Source organism: Barbus barbus (assembly GCF_936440315.1).
Source record: "Barbus barbus genome assembly, chromosome: 42".
Lineage (NCBI taxonomy): Eukaryota > Metazoa > Chordata > Actinopteri > Cypriniformes > Cyprinidae > Barbus > Barbus barbus.
The window spans coordinates 2,675,426-2,694,721 of NC_136720.1; the positions used below are offsets into that span (position 1 = coordinate 2,675,426).

Consider the following 19,296-nt stretch of genomic DNA (forward strand, 5'->3'; position numbering starts at 1 on the left):
TCAAAAAAGATCAGAAATTGCCTGCTTTTAACTATGTACTTGAAAACACCTTCATTGTCCCTTATGGGATCCGTAGTAAATAGCATTCTGGATTACAGATGGTTTACTAAGAAGATAGCAGGATGTAAACTGGCTAAAATAGATATTGTTTTTTTTTGCTAGTGTAAGGCCAACCCAATCGGCCCAATGATGGTTTTAGATAGGGCGGGAAAGGCTTCTTGTGCGTTTGGTCTTTTTAGCATGGCAAAGTAATTTAATTCCAATTAAACTGTTATCTGACTCAATTTATTATGACCTCAAATTTAGGTGCCAATTGATTATTGACCATTTATATGATAATTTATCTAGACATTTGATTATTTTATTTAACTCTTTACTCTTAGGCCTGGTTTCATAGACAGGGCTTAGCCTAAGCCAGGATTAGCCCACAGTTCAATTAGGACATATACCCCCGGTTTCACAGACAAGGCTTAAGCCTAGTCCTAGACTAAAATGAAATTCTGAGCGGTTTCAACTGAAAGAAACTTGCACAGACTGATCTTAAAATATATCAGTGCCTTTGTTGTATCTCAAGATGCACACCAGTAATGTTTTTTTCCAAGGCACATTTATAAAAATGACTAAAATGTCTTAATTGAACTATGGCCTAATCCTGGTTTAGGCTAAACCCTGTCTATGAAACCGGGCCTTAAGTACTTTTTATAAACGTGCCTTAGAAAAAACATTACTGGTGTGCATCTTGAGACAAAACAAAGGCGCTGATATATTTTAAGATCAGTCAATGAAAGTTTCAGACTTACGTTTTAGTCTAGAACTAGGCTTAAGCCTTGTCTGTGAAACTGGGAGTTATTGTACTCGTTCAATCGGTTCTCAGAGTCACACAGGGTCCTCGCACCGGCTGTTATGCGGGCCAACGATCACAAACTCGCCAGTCTGATCAATAACCAGGTTATGGCTAAAGCAATTTAACAATGCTGCCCATGCTTGCTATTGTTAAAAGGTACCCACATAGGCCCATACAATTGTCTATATAACAACTTAGTTAAAGCTCCGACAATAATATATAGTTAACCCTTTAGAACCTGAAGCTAAAATAGCTTGTTTTCACTTTTTATTATTATTTTTTTGCAAGGTGTAATTTTTTTCAGAAAACAAATTAATTTCAATAAATTACAGTTACTGACCATTAATTTGTATGGTGAGTTTGTAAATAGAATAATAAAAACAAAAAAACAGGAATACATTTTCTGATTTTGTTTAAGAAAAATGATGGTCGAAAGAATCTAACACTTCAAATTTGAAAATTCAACTATATTACATATATACTGTACAAGTTTTTTTGTGACACTGGGTTGCACAGTTTTCATTCAGGATAATTTTTTCCATACATGCACACATAAACATATACATGCATACAAAGGAATGCATACATTTACATGCACAGACACATTATATACATACACACACCGAATGCGAAAGTGTCTTGCTTAGTTTCCTCCCAATTCTTATATAAAATAATCCCAATCGCCTGTGTACTCCTTTGCCATATTTTTGTTTGTTTCTTCTATTATTTATGTGATCCATAACTCCCTAAACTGCTGCACTTAATATCTCTCTGTTCAAATCCCCCTTCCAACCCCTCTCCCCGAAAGCGGCTGCCATTTGCTGACAGAAGGCATGAATTACCGTAATAACCCGTATATTGGCAAAAAGCCCATGCAGATATTTGAATTATTATGAAGAGTTACGGTAACATGAAGACAGCTCGGATTGGTTGGCGCCGACACATCTGGTTTAAAAGGATTAATAATATAACTATATAACAACTTAATTAAAGCAGAGGCAATGACCAGCAGAGGTTATGCCGGTACATACATTTGTCTAGCCCCATATAATGAATGCATTACATAACAACTTAGTTAAGTCAAGCAGTTAGTCAGAAGTCTAGAATCCCGCCAGATGTGCACCATACTCCATACAATCCGAGATCTAATATGTACTTAACTCTGGTCGTAGATTTGCAGTAACATCGTAATCTACTGAAGTCAATAATTTCAGAGTGCGTCTGAATAAAATCAAATGTAACTATTTAATAGTCAGGTAAATGGATCATGCCAATTACATAATCAGTTCAAAGTAAATTGATACAAAACATCAAATGCTCAGAAATAGAGTACAAGATGTACCTGACATCTGGAAAATACATAGTGCTGAGTGTCTGGAAGATCTGGCTACAGAATCACGTCTTGAGCCTCCTGCAACATCTCTTTAAATGCTCAGACCAAGACAGAAACTTCTTTCAAATGGAGACACGCGTTATCAATGGGAATTTGTCAGGGTCCAAGACTGGCTACTTTACAGTAATAAGGGTCCAAGACTGGGTAGCTTACACCTTTTTGGGGACAGAAGGCCATTTGCATGAAAGACCTTGTGAAAGGGGTACACCCACCACAGAAAGCAACATTTCTCTAAACTCTTAAAACCTTTATTACCTTCTGGTTTACTTTTGTGGGAATGAGACCTTTGTACCAGTCGCACTGAGACATTTCAAATTATACCAAACATGTATAGTGTTGTACGATAATTTTTTACATTAAACCATATAGATTTTTTAAAAGAAAATGTAAATTATGACAATACTGAGGTGTGATCAACTTTTAGTTTTCTCATAGAGTAGCCATATCTTGGTCCAGACAGACCAGCATCTTTCTTACACCAGAGTTGCAAGGTTCATGGCACTGTGTCTTAAAGCTGTAGTCTACGATGTTGAAAATCAGTCGAGAAAGCCAGAATTTTTTTAAAAACTCATCCCGCCCCTCCACACGCACACCCCTCCCCTCTGTGCTACCTGATCCCTCCCACCGGGAAACGACCTGAACAACGTCACTCAGTCAAGCAGGAGTAAACATGGAACAGAGATGTACCATGTGCGATGTCGGATTCGCAGTCAATAGTCAAGCACTTCAAGAAATATAATTACTTTGACCCGTGATAGGCGATGCTGAACGGCTAACATTCCAATGCCGACCGGTAGCATGATCATGTTGTCAGACTGATAAAAAGCTATTTATGTAATACACCACACCATAAAAGTATAAATAAATGCTTACCTGCTCAACAAAAAGTCAGCCATGTCAGCGTCGGTTTTAAGTCCAAGGTTTCTCTGAAGCTTCCTCCAACGGGCAATGGTGGACCCTATATTGATTCGGCTTTGAGTCCGGCGTTCTTCACATTTTTTTTTAATCTCTGCTCTTTCCTCAATTGACTTTCTCTTTCTTCCAACCTTGACTGTTAGGGCGAGCAGGGGCCGCTTGCTGCTGTCTGTTTGTTGGTTTTTCTCCATTGCTGAGTTGATGCTGCCTACTTTCGCGCAAAATTTCATGTCGCAGGAGGGGGCGGGGTGGGGTGCGGTGGGTGGAGACGCGAGTGGAGCAGGGGATTGGATGAGAGCAGTTGACCAATGTAAGCTGTCCGGCCGGACAGCTTACATTGGTCAATTTCTCTGCGGGTGTACACCCAATAGAGTGAATGGATTTTTTTCATTCTTTTTTCTCTTCATATTATTAGGATTGTACTGTAGAACCATAACCAGCATCTAAACGAGGTTATTAATAATGAACAATCTTTGAAATCGTAGACCATAGCTTTAATAAATTAGTTTTGGAAAACGCAATGGTCCTTGCTCTTCACTAAAACTAGCATAGGCAATTTCGACAGGCTAGCGATCCAAAGCCACGCTTCCTCTAACACACATTCTCTCACGCTCTGTACACATCGCTGATGACGTGTGATTGTCTGCGCGACGAGGCTGCACAAATACATAGATTGACAGACAGGTAGGACATTCTGACCAAATGCAATGATTGGATGAACATTTTTTTAGTCCTGAGCCTCCCACAGTTGAGCGTAAAGAACTTGATAGTAAAATCCCTTAAAATAACTGGCATTTTCTTGAACTCTTGAGTGGGGGTAGGGGTAATCACTTCATTGGGGTCATCAGGTGGGCTCCCTCCTTCCTTGGTTTCTCGATGATAGGCCCTTAACACATCCAAAGGGCTCAACAGCAACACCTGGCGTCCCAGGTCTGCCCCCTCCGTATTTAACTCTCATAATCATTTTGCAGCCCATTTGGGATCCTTTCTTTTTAGCCACAGCCAGTCGCTGCTTCGCTCAGCAGCCTCTGACGGTGACCTGACGGCTTGTCGGAGGACCTGTTCTCCAACTCCCAACCTCTTAAGTATCCTGGTTTTTGCCGTGGCTACAAAACCTCTACAACCAACCTCTAGCAGAAGCAACTGGGTCAATCCCGTTGTCTTGCTTCGGCTGCTAGGTTTAAGTACTTCAGCCTTTTACCTTCATTTGCTTCACCAATTGTATCCTACTATGGCACAGTTAACCCTCTGAGGGGGTTTTGGGGCCCTGGAGAAGTTTTGACATGCCTTTACATTTGTGCTTTTTTTCAGTTGCTTATAAATATATAAATGGCTAAAGTCTCATTACACTGTATTTCTGTGAAACAGGAAGCCATGGCTGGATAATTTAATGTTCATAATCACCCTGGAGTGCTCAAAATTGTGAATATGAATGGGAAAATACGTCAGAGATATTTTACTCATAAGAATTTCTAGGGGTGCCAATAATTGTGTCCAACGTGTATTTGAGAAAGAAATTTCATAATGATATCCCCCCCCCCCCATTTTAAATTCTTATTATCCAATGAAAGGTTAGATTTTTGTGATTTTTTTAATAAAAGATCAAAAGGATTAACAATGCAGATTAATTTTCACAGCCTTCTTTGATCATATTTACCAAGGGTGCCGATATTGTTGGCCGTGACTGTGTGTGTGTGTGTATATATATATATATATATATACTGTATATATATATACACACACATACATACAGGTCCTTCTCCAAAAATTAGCATATTGTGATAAAGTTCATTATTGTCTGTAATGTACTGATAAACATTAGACTTTCATATATTTTAGATTCATTACAACACAACTGAAGTAGTTCAAGCCTTTTATTGTTTTAATATTGATGATTTTGGCATACAGCTCATGAAAACCCAAAATTCCTATCTCAAAAAATTTGCATATTTCATCCGACCAATAAAAGAAAAGTGTTTTTAATACAAAAAAAGTCAACCTTCAAATAATTATGTTCAGTTATGCACTCAATACTTGGTCGGGAATCCTTTTGCAGAAATAACTGCTTCAATGCGGCGTGGCATGGAGGCAATCAGCCTGTGGCACTGCTGAGGTGTTATGGAGGCCCAGGATGCTTCGATAGCGGCCTTAAGCTCATCCAGAGTGTTGGGTCTTGCGTCTCTCAACTTTCTCTTCACAATATCCCACAGATTCTCTATGGGGTTCAGGTCAGGAGAGTTGGCAGGCCAATTGAGCACAGTAATACCATGGTCAGTAAACCATTTACCAGTGGTTTTGGCACTGTGAGCAGGTGCCGGGTCGTGCTGAAAAATGAAATCTTCATCTCCATAAAGCTTTTCAGCAGATGAAAGCATGAAGTGCTCCCAAATCTCCTGATAGCTAGCTGCATTGACCCTGCCCTTGATAAAACACAGTGGACCAACACCAGCATCACTGACTGTGGGTACTTGACACTGGACTTCAGGCATTTTGGCATTTCCCTCTCCCCAGTCTTCCTCCAGACTCTGGCACCTTGATTTCCGAATGACATGCAAAATTTGCTTTCATCTGAAAAAAGTACTTTGGACCACTGAGCAACAGTCCAGTGCTGCTTCTCTGTAGCCCAGGTCAGGCGCTTCTGCCGCTGTTTCTGGTTCAAAAGTGGCTTGACCTGGGGAATGCGGCACCTGTAGCCCATTTCCTGCACACGCCTGTACACGGTGGCTCTGGATGTTTCTACTCCAGACTCAGTCCACTGCTTCCGCAGGTCCCCCAAGGTCTGGAATCGGTCCTTCTCCACAATCTTCCTCAGGGTCCGGTCACCTCTTCTCGTTGTGCTGTGTTTTCTGCCACACTTTTTCCTTCCCACAGACTTCCCACTGAGGTGCCTTGATACAGCACTCTGGGAACAGCCTATTCGTTCAGAAATGTCTTTCTGTGTCTTACCCTCTTGCTTGAGGGTGTCAATGATGGCCTTCTGGACAGCAGTCAGGTCGGCAGTCTTACCCATGATTGCGGTTTTGAGTAATAAACCAGGCTGGGAGTTTTTAAAAGCCTCAGGAATCTTTTGCAGGTGTTTAGAGTTAATTAGTTGATTCAGATGATTAGGTTAATAGCTCGTTTAGAGAACCTTTTCATGATATGCTAATTTTTTTAGAGGAATTTTGGGTTTTCATGAGCTGTATGCCAAAATCATCAATATTAAAACAATAAAAGGCTTGAACTACTTCAGTTGTGTTGTAATGAATCTAAAATATATGAAAGTCTAATGTTTATCAGTACATTACAGAAAATAATGAACTTTATCACAATATGCTAATTTTTTGAGAAGGACCTGTATATATTAGTGCTGTCAATCGATTAAAAAAAACTAATTAACTGCACATTTTTTCTGAAATTAATCGCGATTAATCCCACCTAACATAAACGTTTTTAAAATATTTTTTTATTACAATAATTTCATATTAAATTTTCAAATTTATGTACAAACAACATAAAGACAGTATATTTTTTATATTTGTTTAATGGCATCTTTTCTTTGACTAAAAGCCAGTATCACTGATACCAATACTATGTCTGTATAAAAAATATTGATGTCTCTATAAAACAGCCCCCCCCCCCCCCCAATACTTAACCACTGACTATAGCCATTGGACATTACAGTATAATTGAAAGCTATCAGTATTACCATTTATTAGATTTAAAAAAAATTACTTGTAGGAGACTCCCAAAACAATATTAAGAATCTTAAAAAAGGCATAATAGGGGCACTTTAAAGTACCGGATTGATAAGCAGTAATGATAAGAGAATAATACCATTAAAACCTTAATGATACCCATCCCTAGGTAATTCTAGGACCTGATTGTGCCTCCAGGTGTAACGGCCTTGGGAAAGACTGGTTTTGCAGCCAACAAGGACGTGACTTATGCTGGGTACACACTAAAATATTTTTTTAAATCTTTTAAGATCTTCAAAATTTAAGTGAAGGGAAGTGGTGTGTGGCCAAGTATGGTGACCCATACTCTGAATTTGTGCTGTGCATTTAACCCATCCAAGTGTACACACAGTAGTGAACATACACCTGGAGCAGTAGGCAGCCAATACTGCGGCGCCCGGGGAGCAGTTGGGGGTTCGGTGCCTTGCTCAAGGGTCTCACCTCAGTCATGGTATTGAGGGTGGAGAGAGCGCTGGTTATTCACTCCCCCCACCTACAATCCCTGTCGGACCTGAGACTCGAACCCACGACCTTTGGGTCCAACTCTCTATCCATTAGGCCACGACTGCCCCCCCCCAATTTGATAGACCACAAAAATGAGGGAAACAAATCCTAGATTTAACCGTTTTGCTGCTATAGTGTGTGGGTTCCTCTCCACACATCAGGATTTCTGCTCATAAAAATTCAAAATGTTTTTGCAATCAGGGCACCTCCGAAGTTCTTCCGAGCAGATTCAGTCACTCTTAACACCTCACACCATAGGAAAATCTGATAAGATCATCTTTAGAACCACCAAGATAATCGGGACATTACCTAGGATTGTCGGAAGGGGAGAAATCGGCCCAAAATCAGCCCGATTATCTTGTGGTGTGTACCCAGCATTAGTGTTGCTGGGGTTTGACAGAGAGGACATGATGGATCATTTCCAATCCACTGGTTTAGGTTCTTGGGTGTGTGAAGATCCTGCATATGGCTCTGATGATGAAGCTCAGTCTGCTTCCTTTCATCTCCTAAAGATCTTTGTAGGTGAGCTTACACTGCTCCAGGTTTTCCTGGTTAGTCCACTGTCCCTGTTTAGACTGTGAGATATAATATTTGGTACTTACTTCATCTGGATACATCAAGTCAAAGCTAACTGACTGCCCTTAAGTTACACCGTAACAAAATGCTTTTCTACACTACAAAAATCCCTTGTGTGTGTAAACATACTTGGCAATAAAGCTTATTCTGGTTCTGAATACAGGAGGGGAAACTATTTAATAAAAGATTTTAATATTCTTTTTGACAGCTGGATAACACTGATAGACTAAATCATCCTAATGGTACCTTCATTTGTTTTATTCACAGGAATATTCTACAAGAGATTGAACAGCAGAAGTTAAAAGAGATTGAAGAGACTGAAGAGAAGGAAAGCAGCGAGGATGAGGATCCTCCTGCAGTGAATGTGGGGTTGCTCAATGTTCGTTCAATCAAAAATAGCACAGAAAAAAGACTCAAGATCAAAGATCTCATAACAGAAAATAACCTGGATGTCTTTCTCCTAACAGAGACATGGTTAGAAAATGACACTGCAGATAAAAGCCTAAGTGAAACTGTGCCGCCAAATTTCTGGTTCGATCAACAATCCAGGGAAGGTAGAGGAGGAGGTGTTGCCATTCTGTTTTCACAGGCGTTACAGGGTTTTAGCTTAATTCCTTACTTAACTAGTAAGTCCTCTCCTTTAAGATCCATTCCAAGCTGTCCTTATGGCTTTAAAACAACCTTTGAATACGTGGTCACAGCTATAAGACATAAAGAATGGGACAACGATGTTCTGTTCATAAATGTGTATCACCCAACGGCACCAAACAAAGACCAGTTCGATAAATTCATTGATGAGTTTAAAACACTCTTGAACGAGGCTTCCACACACAACAGTATCATTGTGGCTGGTGATTTTAATCTCTCCAGAAAATGTAGATGGGAATTTTGCAACAGAATTCGGCGTGACTTTCATCAGCATGTACAGGAGCAAACACACAAAGAAGGGGGCATCCTGGATCTGGTTTTCAGCCGAAATGTTAAAGTCTCTATAGACAACATCCGTGATGATGGGATTTCAGATCATTTCACCGTATATTTTAGCATTAGGCCAGTGTGAAACGATGCAAAACCTTAAGCAAATCTAGTGAAAAACGAAGAATCATGCAAATATGTGCGGTCCAGTCATATTTAATTATATAGCGCTTTTCACAACACACATTATTTAAAAGCAGCTTTAAACAAAATAATAAATACATAAAAATTATATAATAATAATCATGCTTTACATTGCGAGATTATCTCATGAAGTGATCATATTTAATAAGCAGTAATTATATGGTGATGTTGCGCAATATAAATACAATGGTAACGCTTCAGTATACTTACGCAGTTCTTTGCATGTTGTAATCTAAAGTTAAGGCATAACTTTCCTGTAATTGTATCTCCGTGTAGGTATAGGGGAATAATATGGCGACGTTTGGGGAATAAAGGGGTAACAACCTGTTAAATTACAAATCATTTATACTGTAATGGGATCTATTCTAATATTATGTGGTATGATATGTATAAACAACAATCTGATGTTTAGGAGTGATTTAGAAAGACGATATACAGCTGATAATGCATATTAGAGTAAAAACCAAGTCCTGGGGTCAAAAGAACTGTCTGTAGAGCTCAGAAACAGATTTGCGTCAAGCCACACATCTGGGGAAGAGTTCTGCTGTATTGAAGGGTCACAGAAGCATGTAGTCTCTGTTACCCTTAAAGGAAGAAGTTTGAAACAACCAGGATTCTTCTTAGAGCTGGCCTCCTGGCCAAACTGAGCAACTGATGGAGAAGGGCTTTGGTTAACGTGGTGATCAAGAACCTGATGGTCACTCTAGTCGAGCTCCATGATCATATGTGCAGATGGGGCTTATTTCATTTTTAACATAAATGTACAAAGTTGTGACAATTCTGTTTGTGCTTTGTCGTTATGGTGTATAGAGTGTAGACTGATGTGGGAAAACAAGTCATTTAAAGCAGTTGCTGCCCTCTGCTGGACAACGTGAGACACCGACGTTCAGACAAAACCAGAGTGTTCTGTGTTTCTAATTTTAATTCGTTTCAGTTACAAAAAATTAAAGTTTAATCAACAAAGCAAATTCCTATAGCATAGTAAAATAGCATTCTGGGCTGTGAAGTATTTTATAAAAGCAGATTTATTTGAAAATTAAGAAATCGATTAATAGCAAAGTTATAACCACCATGAAACATTCTGGAAGCATTATCTTATGGTTACAAAAAATATAACAAACAGAACATATTCCCCTAATGTTAATATTTGAAACAATAACCAAACGAGAACCAAAAACTAGCGTTATGGACGTTATACGACATACTGTAACAATTTAGTTTATGCTACTTTCATATGATTAGTCCTAATTTAATGAGTAATACTATAGTAATGATCTCAGGTGATCTCAACATGACAAATAAAACTGCTTTAATCACATCAGATTCTTCAGAAATATCTTTCATTCTTCATAAGATCTGAGAGAAACTAACCTGTCTGTTCCTTGGTGTCTTCATGCTTCAGACTGAATACTTCTACAATCCTCTACAATATACTGAATACACTGCATCATCACGACTGGATAACGGATGCACTACTGATATTAGTTATATAGATACAATAGATATCAGTTAGTTATAGATATAATATCTGATATTCACTGTTGGTATTCGTATAGCCCACAAAGGACTTGAAAAAAAATTAACTGAGTGTTTCTGTGAATTGAAACATTAATAATAATATCTAAAGCTAAAAGTTTTAGGCACTTGTGTAAAAATTCTGTAAAATGAGGATGTCGTCAAAAATAATGCCATAAATCAATTTTCTTTATCAATTGACTTCTATTAACTAAATTAAATCAACATTTAGTGTGACCATCCTTTGCGTTTAAAAGCAGCTTTCGCTCAGGTCAGGGATCCTCAAATCTGGCCCACTCCTGCAGAGTTTAGCTCTAACCCTAATCAAACACACCTGAGCTGCTAATCAGAGTCTTCAAGATCATTAGACAATCACAGGCAGGTGAGTTTGATCAGGGTTGGAGCTAAACTCTGCAGCAGATTGGACCTCCAGGGAAAGATCTGAGGAACCCTGCTCTAGGAGTACTTGTGGTTAGTTTTTCAGGTAACTTTTCAGCTGGCTCTCTTGAAGCGTCTTGGAGACACAGTTCTTCTGGATTTAGTCTGTCTCAGTTTATTCTGTTTCTTCATGTCATTCCAGATAGACTGGATGATGATCAGATCAGATCTCAAAAATCTCACTGGATTTTTACAATTAATGGCAAAATCAATGTTTGGAAATGAGCCACTTCACAATTAAACTGATATTTCCCACTGAAACAGCAAAAGATAGAAATAACTGACTTAAACCCATTTTTAGCTGCTGATAATACTAGTGTTCTAATCATTTTGGACACCACTGTATATGGAGCCCACAGGAGTCAGCAGAATATTATGGATTAATATAAAACTTATGTTATGTACTCATGACCTCATCTTGAGAGTAACCCTGATAAGTTAGAAATGCAATTTTTAGCTATTCAATTCCTCCTCGGGCTCTGAAGAAATGTTTATGAAGAATTCATTGATAATGTTATTTTACATCTGAATAATAAAATTGCTTGACAATCTTGTATATATATCGGTTTAGTATTTTTTTTTTTTTCAGTTTAAAAGGAGTAGTTCAATTCCAGAATAAAAATTTGCTGATAATTTATTCACCCCCATGTCATCCAAGATGCTCATGTCTTTTTCTTTTTTTTTTTTGTCGAGAAGAAATTAAGGTTTTTGAGGAAAACATTCCAGTTGGCTCCCACTGAAGTCCACTGTATGGAGAAAAATCCTGGAATGTTTTCCTCAAAACTTTAATTTCTTTTTGACTGAGTAAAGAAAGACATGAGCATCTTGGATGACATGGGGGTGAATAAATTATTAGGAAATATTTATTCTGGAAGTGAACTTGTTCTTTAAGTTGAATATATTTAATAAAACATTTTTATGAAACTGTTCTATGTTTGTCATCAGTGCAGTATTTCTAAATGTAATTGTGCTGTATTTCTTAAAAAAAAAAAAAAAAATGTAAAATTTTAATGTCATATGGAATTTGAACAGACTGAATTTTCCATCTTGAGCATGCTTCGACACTTTATTGAAGGTTTTTGATTGTAATGATTGGTAAAACAACAGTGTTTCTCTGTAGAACATTTAGTGCTTTCATTGTAATATTCCAGGAAAAATCTGTAAAATAAGGATTTTACTGCCAAACAAAAAACGTAAAACTAAAATATTGTAATTGAAACAAGAAAAATCTGTAAAATAGCAGGTTTTTTTCTGTAAAACTTTTAATTAAAATCTCTGTAAAATTATTGTTTTTGGACTTTATTTCAATTAAGGTATTTTATTGTAATTTTAGGGTTTTTGTTTTGGCAGCCGTAGCTGCCAGTCATTTGACCGTTTTTTTTACGATTTTTTTTTTTTTTTTTTACTGTGTGTGAAGAGCAAACCGTTCCCACTAACTCTTAATTAAACCAAGTCAAAATGCTGGAACAATGTAACTGCATATGTACAGTATATACCATGGGAACGAGGCAATTATCTCTTATCTGTGGACCTAAAGAGGTCTCTGTACTGGTCATCTCCAAAACCAGACTCATGATCACTATTAAGGGGTCTAGTAGAAGGATCTCTCTTAAGAGTAGCTTTAGTAGGCACGTTTCCATTACCCTTCAAATTGCGCAAAATGAAATTGTGAATTGAAAATACGCCTAATGGAAACGCGTCAATTTTGCAAAAACGCCCATATATCGCAAAAAAGTTTTTATGCTCGCATGAGGTGGTTTTTCAGGCAATGCGAAAAAGGAATAATTCGCAAAACTGCACTGGAAACGTTTTTTTCGCAATTACAGGTCACATGGTGTACGTAAAATGTCATATGATCAGTCTTCTATGTACTATAACCTCCAAGAGACACTTAATAGGTGGCCGCTCTCAAGTATAAGGGGCTTTGCCTGCCATTCATGCTTAGACAATAGGCTAAATGCCAACGGCCGTTGTGACGCACTTCCGCTGAAATCTCAGCCACCGCGAATACTTCCGGCTAGCCTAAGCGTTCACTTGTTTTGGTAGCTGCTTTTAGTTGACATGAAGTCATCAAAGTTTAAATACCAGAGAGTGTCTGGTACTACTGCCGAACACTGCTGTGTGCCACAGTGCCAGGCATCCGGAAAGTACAATTCTGTACTTAGTTTTTTTACTTTTCCTGCTGATGAGGAGCTGAGACGTAAGTGGATCGTCAATATACGGAGGGACAAATTCACCGTGACGCCTCACACCCGGGTGTGTAGCCGGCACTTCATAACGGAAGACATCCGTGAACCAGCATCAGAAACAGGTCGTCGGCTGTTAAAAAAGGGTGTTGTTCCAGTTTTATTTGAGTGGAACAACTTCTCCCTTCCACCTACAAGACCGGGGGTTTGGGAGAGAAGGGAAAGACCACCGTCGCCAGAGGATGACAGGGAGGATACACCGGATAACGTTACACCGGACAACGTAACATTCGGCGTCCTCATGCAACACGACTATGCATCGAAACCAGAGGCTGCAGTCGTTGATTTGGTGTTGGAGGAAAATCGCCTGTTACGCCAACAGATCCAGGGCCTTACGCTGAGGCAGCGGTTCGGCATTCATCGTTTTGCTGCCTCGGACAAGGATATCAGGTTCTTTACAAGGTAACGTTACGTTTAGACCGGTAGGCTTAGGCTAACGTGTGTGTGTGTGTGTGTGTGTGTGAGTGTGTGTGAGAGAGTGAGAGCGAGAGAGAGAGTGAGAGAGAGTGTGTGTGTGTGTGTGTGTGTGAGAGTGAGAGAGTGTGTGTGTGTGTGTCTGTGTGAGAGAGAGAGAGAGAGTGTGTGTGTGTGTGAGAGAGAGAGAGAGAGTTGTGATTTGATGTGACTGAGGGATGCGGGAGGTTGTAAAGTGCAATATATCAGGGCAAGCATGGGTGTTGTAACGATTTTAAGCAGTGAGTCAGGACAGCACACATCCCAGAAAATTTTTTTTTTGAATTTAGTATGTCCTCTGTAGAGAACACCAGGTTGTTTAAAAAATAAAATGACATGAAATTACATGTATAGACCAAAACAATGGTATTTTTATTTATTTTTATTCACCAATCAATTTCTAGGTTTCATGATTTTTTTTTTTTACCAAAATTTGTTTAAAGATAATTCTCAACTATGTTATGAAAGACATAGAGTAATGATTGGCAACATTTTTAGAATAGGATCCAATAATTATTATATGTAAAAAATATTAACTTATTTCCATATTCACTTGTTCTGTCTCCCAAAATGTCTGATAAACATGATTTTGTACCAAAACTCTTTAGTGTTTTAAATTTTGCACAGATACATTTAATTACGGTTATGTGTGTACATTTTGTGTAGTTAATTATGAACAGTTATTAATAGTGTATCTGTATTCCATTTCTTTAGGTTTGCATCATATGATCTACTGATGCGTTTCTGGGGCTTGATTGCAAACTCTCTACCATCCATGGTCAGTGTTCGACAAGCACAAAGAGGAGCTCTCACAGAGTCAAATGCTACAACCCATTCCCTGCAGCCCATTGACGAGTTTTTCCTTTTTTTGAATTACCTTGCCCTTGGATCTAAGCAACGGGACCTTGCTGACCGGTATGGTATCCATCAGTCCACGGTCAGCAGAATTATAACAACATGGAGCAACTTCCTGTTCACAGTACTCGGCTCAGTGAGGATCTGGATACCCGAAGATGAGATACAGAGAAAACTACATGCTGACTTTAAGGACTACCCCGACACCACAGTCATCCTTGACTGCACTGAGCTGAGGTGTCAATGCCAATCTTCCCCTCTCCTTCAGAGTGAGGTATTTTCCTCCTACAAGTCCCACTGCACTCTGAAGGGGCTCATTGGGATTGCGCCACATGGGGCAGTGACGTTTGTCTCTGCGCTGTATGCTGGGTCTATCAGCGACAAACAGATTACCCGTGAATCTGGTGTCCTCAATCTGCTCAAACCTGGGATGGCTGTCATGGTAGACAGAGGTTTCCTCATTGATGACATTGTGGCAGGCCTCAAATGTCTGCATCTGAGGTTAGGGAGACCCAAGCCATAGCACGTCTAAGGGTGCATGTGGAGCGCTCCATTCGTCGGGTCAAAGAACACAAGTTTTTCGATTCTGTGATTCCCCTACGGGTTTTTGGGAGCATTAATCAGCTGTACACGGTGGCTTGTCTCCTTACGAACTATGAAAATGGGCCACTGGTAAAGGCCTGGGCAAAGTAGCCTGAGATCTGAGGATTTCCTTCATGCAACCACACTGTATATTTATACACTTTCATAAAGGCACTGCATATCAGGCTTTCAGCCAGACGACCTTCAACAAGGCATTGCACATAACATACATAAAAACTATGTATTATATGTGGAGTGCACTGATGAGGGATGTTTGAGTAAAAGCTTGATATGCAGTGCCTTTATGAAAGATTTATGAAAACGTAGTGATATTAAAAATAATTGTTAGTAATCTGCTTTTGTTTGGGCTCTCATTTTTTAATTCCTGTCACTTACCTTTTAAAACTAAACTTAAGCCGTACAAAACACCAAAATGCTTAGATCCAAGTTATTAATTACATTAAACCACAATCAAAACCATTTCACTGTGTTACGCCCCATCTAGGGGAAAAGGGTGCAACATGAAAGACTCAGAAATATGCAGGATATTTGAACAAAGGTACATTTATTTACTTAATTTGGGACTTTTGATTCAGGAGCTGATTAGGCCAAAATAACAAACAAAACAACCTTGTCTTTAAACCTCTTTCCTAAACCCTTACCCAAAAGAAAATAATAGAAATCAAACAGTTAACAATAAACAAAAAATGGTATCAGACTCCTTTCTTTCCCAAAATAATCAGTATTTACAATATATTTACAATCGGGCAAACAAACTGAAAAGGGCAGTCCAAATCAGTGTCAGAAACAGGCAAAGGGTCAAATATACCAACTAAGATATTCAGATACAAACATCTTTAAATTCAAATCAACAATACTCAGTTTCATATACTCTGAAAATACTCTGAACACTCTGAAAATACTCTTATTAATTGGCCAAGAAGGCATTGAGGAAGAAATTAAAAAAGAAATAGTCAACTTTTTCTTTAATGGTTTGTATGACTTGCATGTCACGGGAAATTCTCTGAATGAACATGTCATCTTCTGTGTAAATGACAAAGTCACACCAGTCACACCCAGAAATCAACATTTGTCCCTGGACCTGCCAATAATAAGGATGGGTTCGCCTCAGTGTATGTGTACCATCCTTTATCATAACGTAAGGGCAGTCCACATAGCTAGTTACATTTGGGCATTTAATTTCTAACAGGCCAAACACTGGCTGCCCCTCAGGATCGTACACAATCCCATCAGGTGTTGACCCCATCCATGGTGAGTCAGGGTGGATCAGGAACCCACATGGGTAGTGGTTGACTTCCCTCACCTTGCAGTACTCCTCTACTGCTACAGGCTCCAGGGCAAGACCCCGACGCATGTCAGCACTCTGATGGCTAGATCCCAGAAGCCTTTTTGCCAGGTTTTCAGCAGAGCTTTCCGCCCGGGTGTGGCACACTTCTCTAAATTTAGTAGAGGTGATGCGGCACCTCCTTAGTTGGTGCCACTCAACGCAGGAACTCTGGTCTCGCGTGCTTTTCTCAATTTTGTGTGCCATCTCAAAAGATGTCGCAAGGGATGCCAGATGATGGTGCTGATGTTCAGAAAACACAAATGCACAGGTAGGGGGTCCCAGTCTGTAATCCGAGAGTGGCAGCTGTGGGGGAGAAGGGGCATCTGTGTGTGGACAGGTACTGGGGAGTGTCCTTACTGGTAGCTGATAGGAAAGCACACTTCCCTCCTGCACCGGACCGAACATGGACTCAACCAGAGGTACATCACTGGAGATAGCCATTGCTGTGATCAAGGGAGCTTCGTCTGCACTAAGTCCATGGTACGCCTCCTGAACTTTCAGAGTGGAGATGTCTGGCAGAGGGCAGTTAACTCCTTTATACAAATTGCTTCTGTGAAAAAAAGACAAACAAATGTGTTAGAATTAAGAAGTACATGTGCAAAGGCAATGAGTTTTGTGCGTGTGACAGATCGCAAATGTATATCGCAATATGCATATCGCAATGGCTTGCACTAACTGCGGTCATGAACAAAAGACAAAGAAAATCACTCACTCTTGGCTGAATAACTTTAGTAGCTTTAATAAGAATCAGTCAAAATTGTAGGGATTTTTTCTTGTCACAAAAATAACATGAAACATGTAGGTTATATAATTTTAAATATTTTTTAAGATAATTTAAGTTTATTTTACACACTTTAAGCATTATTGTATCACATATTGAATATCGATGTATAAAATATATAGTTTATATAAAATGTATAGTTTAATCAAGGCCAGAATGAAAAATCAATTTCCTAAACTGAAACCTCTATAACTTTTTTTGGTTTCACTTTTTTAAACTTTTTTTTTTTTTACTTTTAAATGAGACCACACTTAATTCTGTGCTCTCAAGCTTCTTTTTTTTTTTGACACAGCCATTTTTGTCCACCATGGACCCATCACCTATGTGTAACTTTTTTTAATTGATACACAAGGGTTGAGTAAGTAAGTACTTCTGAGGGTGCGTAAATGTATGTGTGCAAATGGATTTGTTGTGTGCGTTTAGTATAGATAACAACACATACCTGATTCCTTCTGCAAGTCTCCTTTCTTTTGGCCTGGCTGATATAATGACCATGTCATTAACAGGACCAGGTTTAATACCCTGCATCAAAATAAAAACATGTTTGAGAAACACGCACGAGTTATAAATACATAAAATGAAAGAGTCATTAAAAGGCTTGCTACCATGGTCCTTGGTTTGTGCCACTTTTGTTCAGTTTCTGTGCAGCTGAACACTGGGGGAACTGATGTAAGCCTCAGCTGGGAGTAGTGCGCCGTCTGGTACAGTAGAGCTGCCACATGACTGCACAAGGCTGTACCTGCCACACAGGTACACTGGCATCTCAGTAACTCCACTGTCTTTGAATCCCTCAGCACAATCTGTTACAACAACAAATATTTGTTAGAAAAATGTACTAGCTACAACTGCAATTAAAGAGAGACAGCCTTTTACACACTAAATTTGTGAACTTCTGTTAGTGAACTTTAAAATGTGTAAAGTGATACAGGGATTGTTACAATTTATTTAGCTTACAGTTGATAATATAATAGATAATATAATATAATATAATGTCAAATATAATAGATCATGATTAATCTCACTTTACTCATTTTAAAATAGCAGTGCAGAATAAGTAATGAAGAAATTATAAGAACTTTTAACAAAATATAGCTTCTGTGGGAATAATTAATTTTACATTCTTTCTTGCACACCCTGTATTCATATTTCACATGATATCTCAGGTACCATATGATTCAGTGCAATGGTGGTGTTTATCTGGATCTAATTCACAGCAATGATATGACTCACAGAAACTTCATTTTGACAAAAAAAGGAACCTGTTTCTTCTGAACCTGAACTGAACCTGCACTGAACCTGCAGAATGACTTTCCCTTACACTCAGACAGTGAGGCTTCTGGCTTTTCCTCATAGATCTGAAGCACTCAGACCTAACTGTGACCTCTCCTGACTCCTTCTTTGAAACTGTGATTAATAGAGATTAGGGTATTGCATTTCAGAAACACAAAATATTCATGACGTTAAACTATCACTCTGCTAACATTATTAACGTTGCTTCCTCACTGTGATAACTTTGGCTAGTAAAGAGCCAAGGAGCTAGCATGTATACATTTTTTTGTAAACAAAACAGGCTTGTTAACTTACCTTCGTAGTTGTTTATATAGCTGGACACATACAATTTAAAACCTTTGTCCTTTTTTGATGTTGGTGTCTTCGATGTGGCCTGGATGATCTGATGTACATCGTTTGCCATCATACTCGGCAGGTCCTGAAGCGATCGCGTAAAAAACGACATGGCTGCGGCAAACGTTAACGCGAACCGGAAGTACTAAAGCTGGCTCAAGAGTCCGGAAGCATCAGAACGGATGTGCGCGGCATTTAGCCTATTTAAGCCGCTTAGCCGCTCCGCACACGTTTCTAAAGCAGCTCTCCGCAGTGCTTTTGTAAAGATACATGCACACGCCTCCTTCGATTAAATATAGCCAAAATCTGTCAAAATCCCATCAAATTCCTTTGCCATGACTTATCGCAAGAGGAAAAAATGGAAATGCGGTCATTTCGCAATACTTTT

At 39.0% G+C, this 19,296-nt stretch overlaps 1 protein-coding gene across 1 annotated transcript; it reads right to left on the reverse strand.

Annotated features, from left to right (window-relative positions):
- Positions 1-15,706: 15,706 nt before the first annotated feature.
- On the reverse strand, positions 15,707-19,041 carry LOC306861628 (uncharacterized protein). Its single transcript, XM_079404008.1, has 5 exons — positions 18,870-19,041; positions 18,571-18,689; positions 17,891-18,085; positions 17,728-17,807; positions 15,707-17,054 (listed from the first exon to the last, which is right to left on the reverse strand). The coding sequence occupies exons 1-5, from the start codon at positions 19,018-19,020 to the stop codon at positions 16,085-16,087; spliced, it is 1,515 nt and encodes a 504-aa protein (XP_079260134.1). The 5' UTR covers positions 19,021-19,041; the 3' UTR covers positions 15,707-16,084.
- Positions 19,042-19,296: the final 255 nt, after the last annotated feature.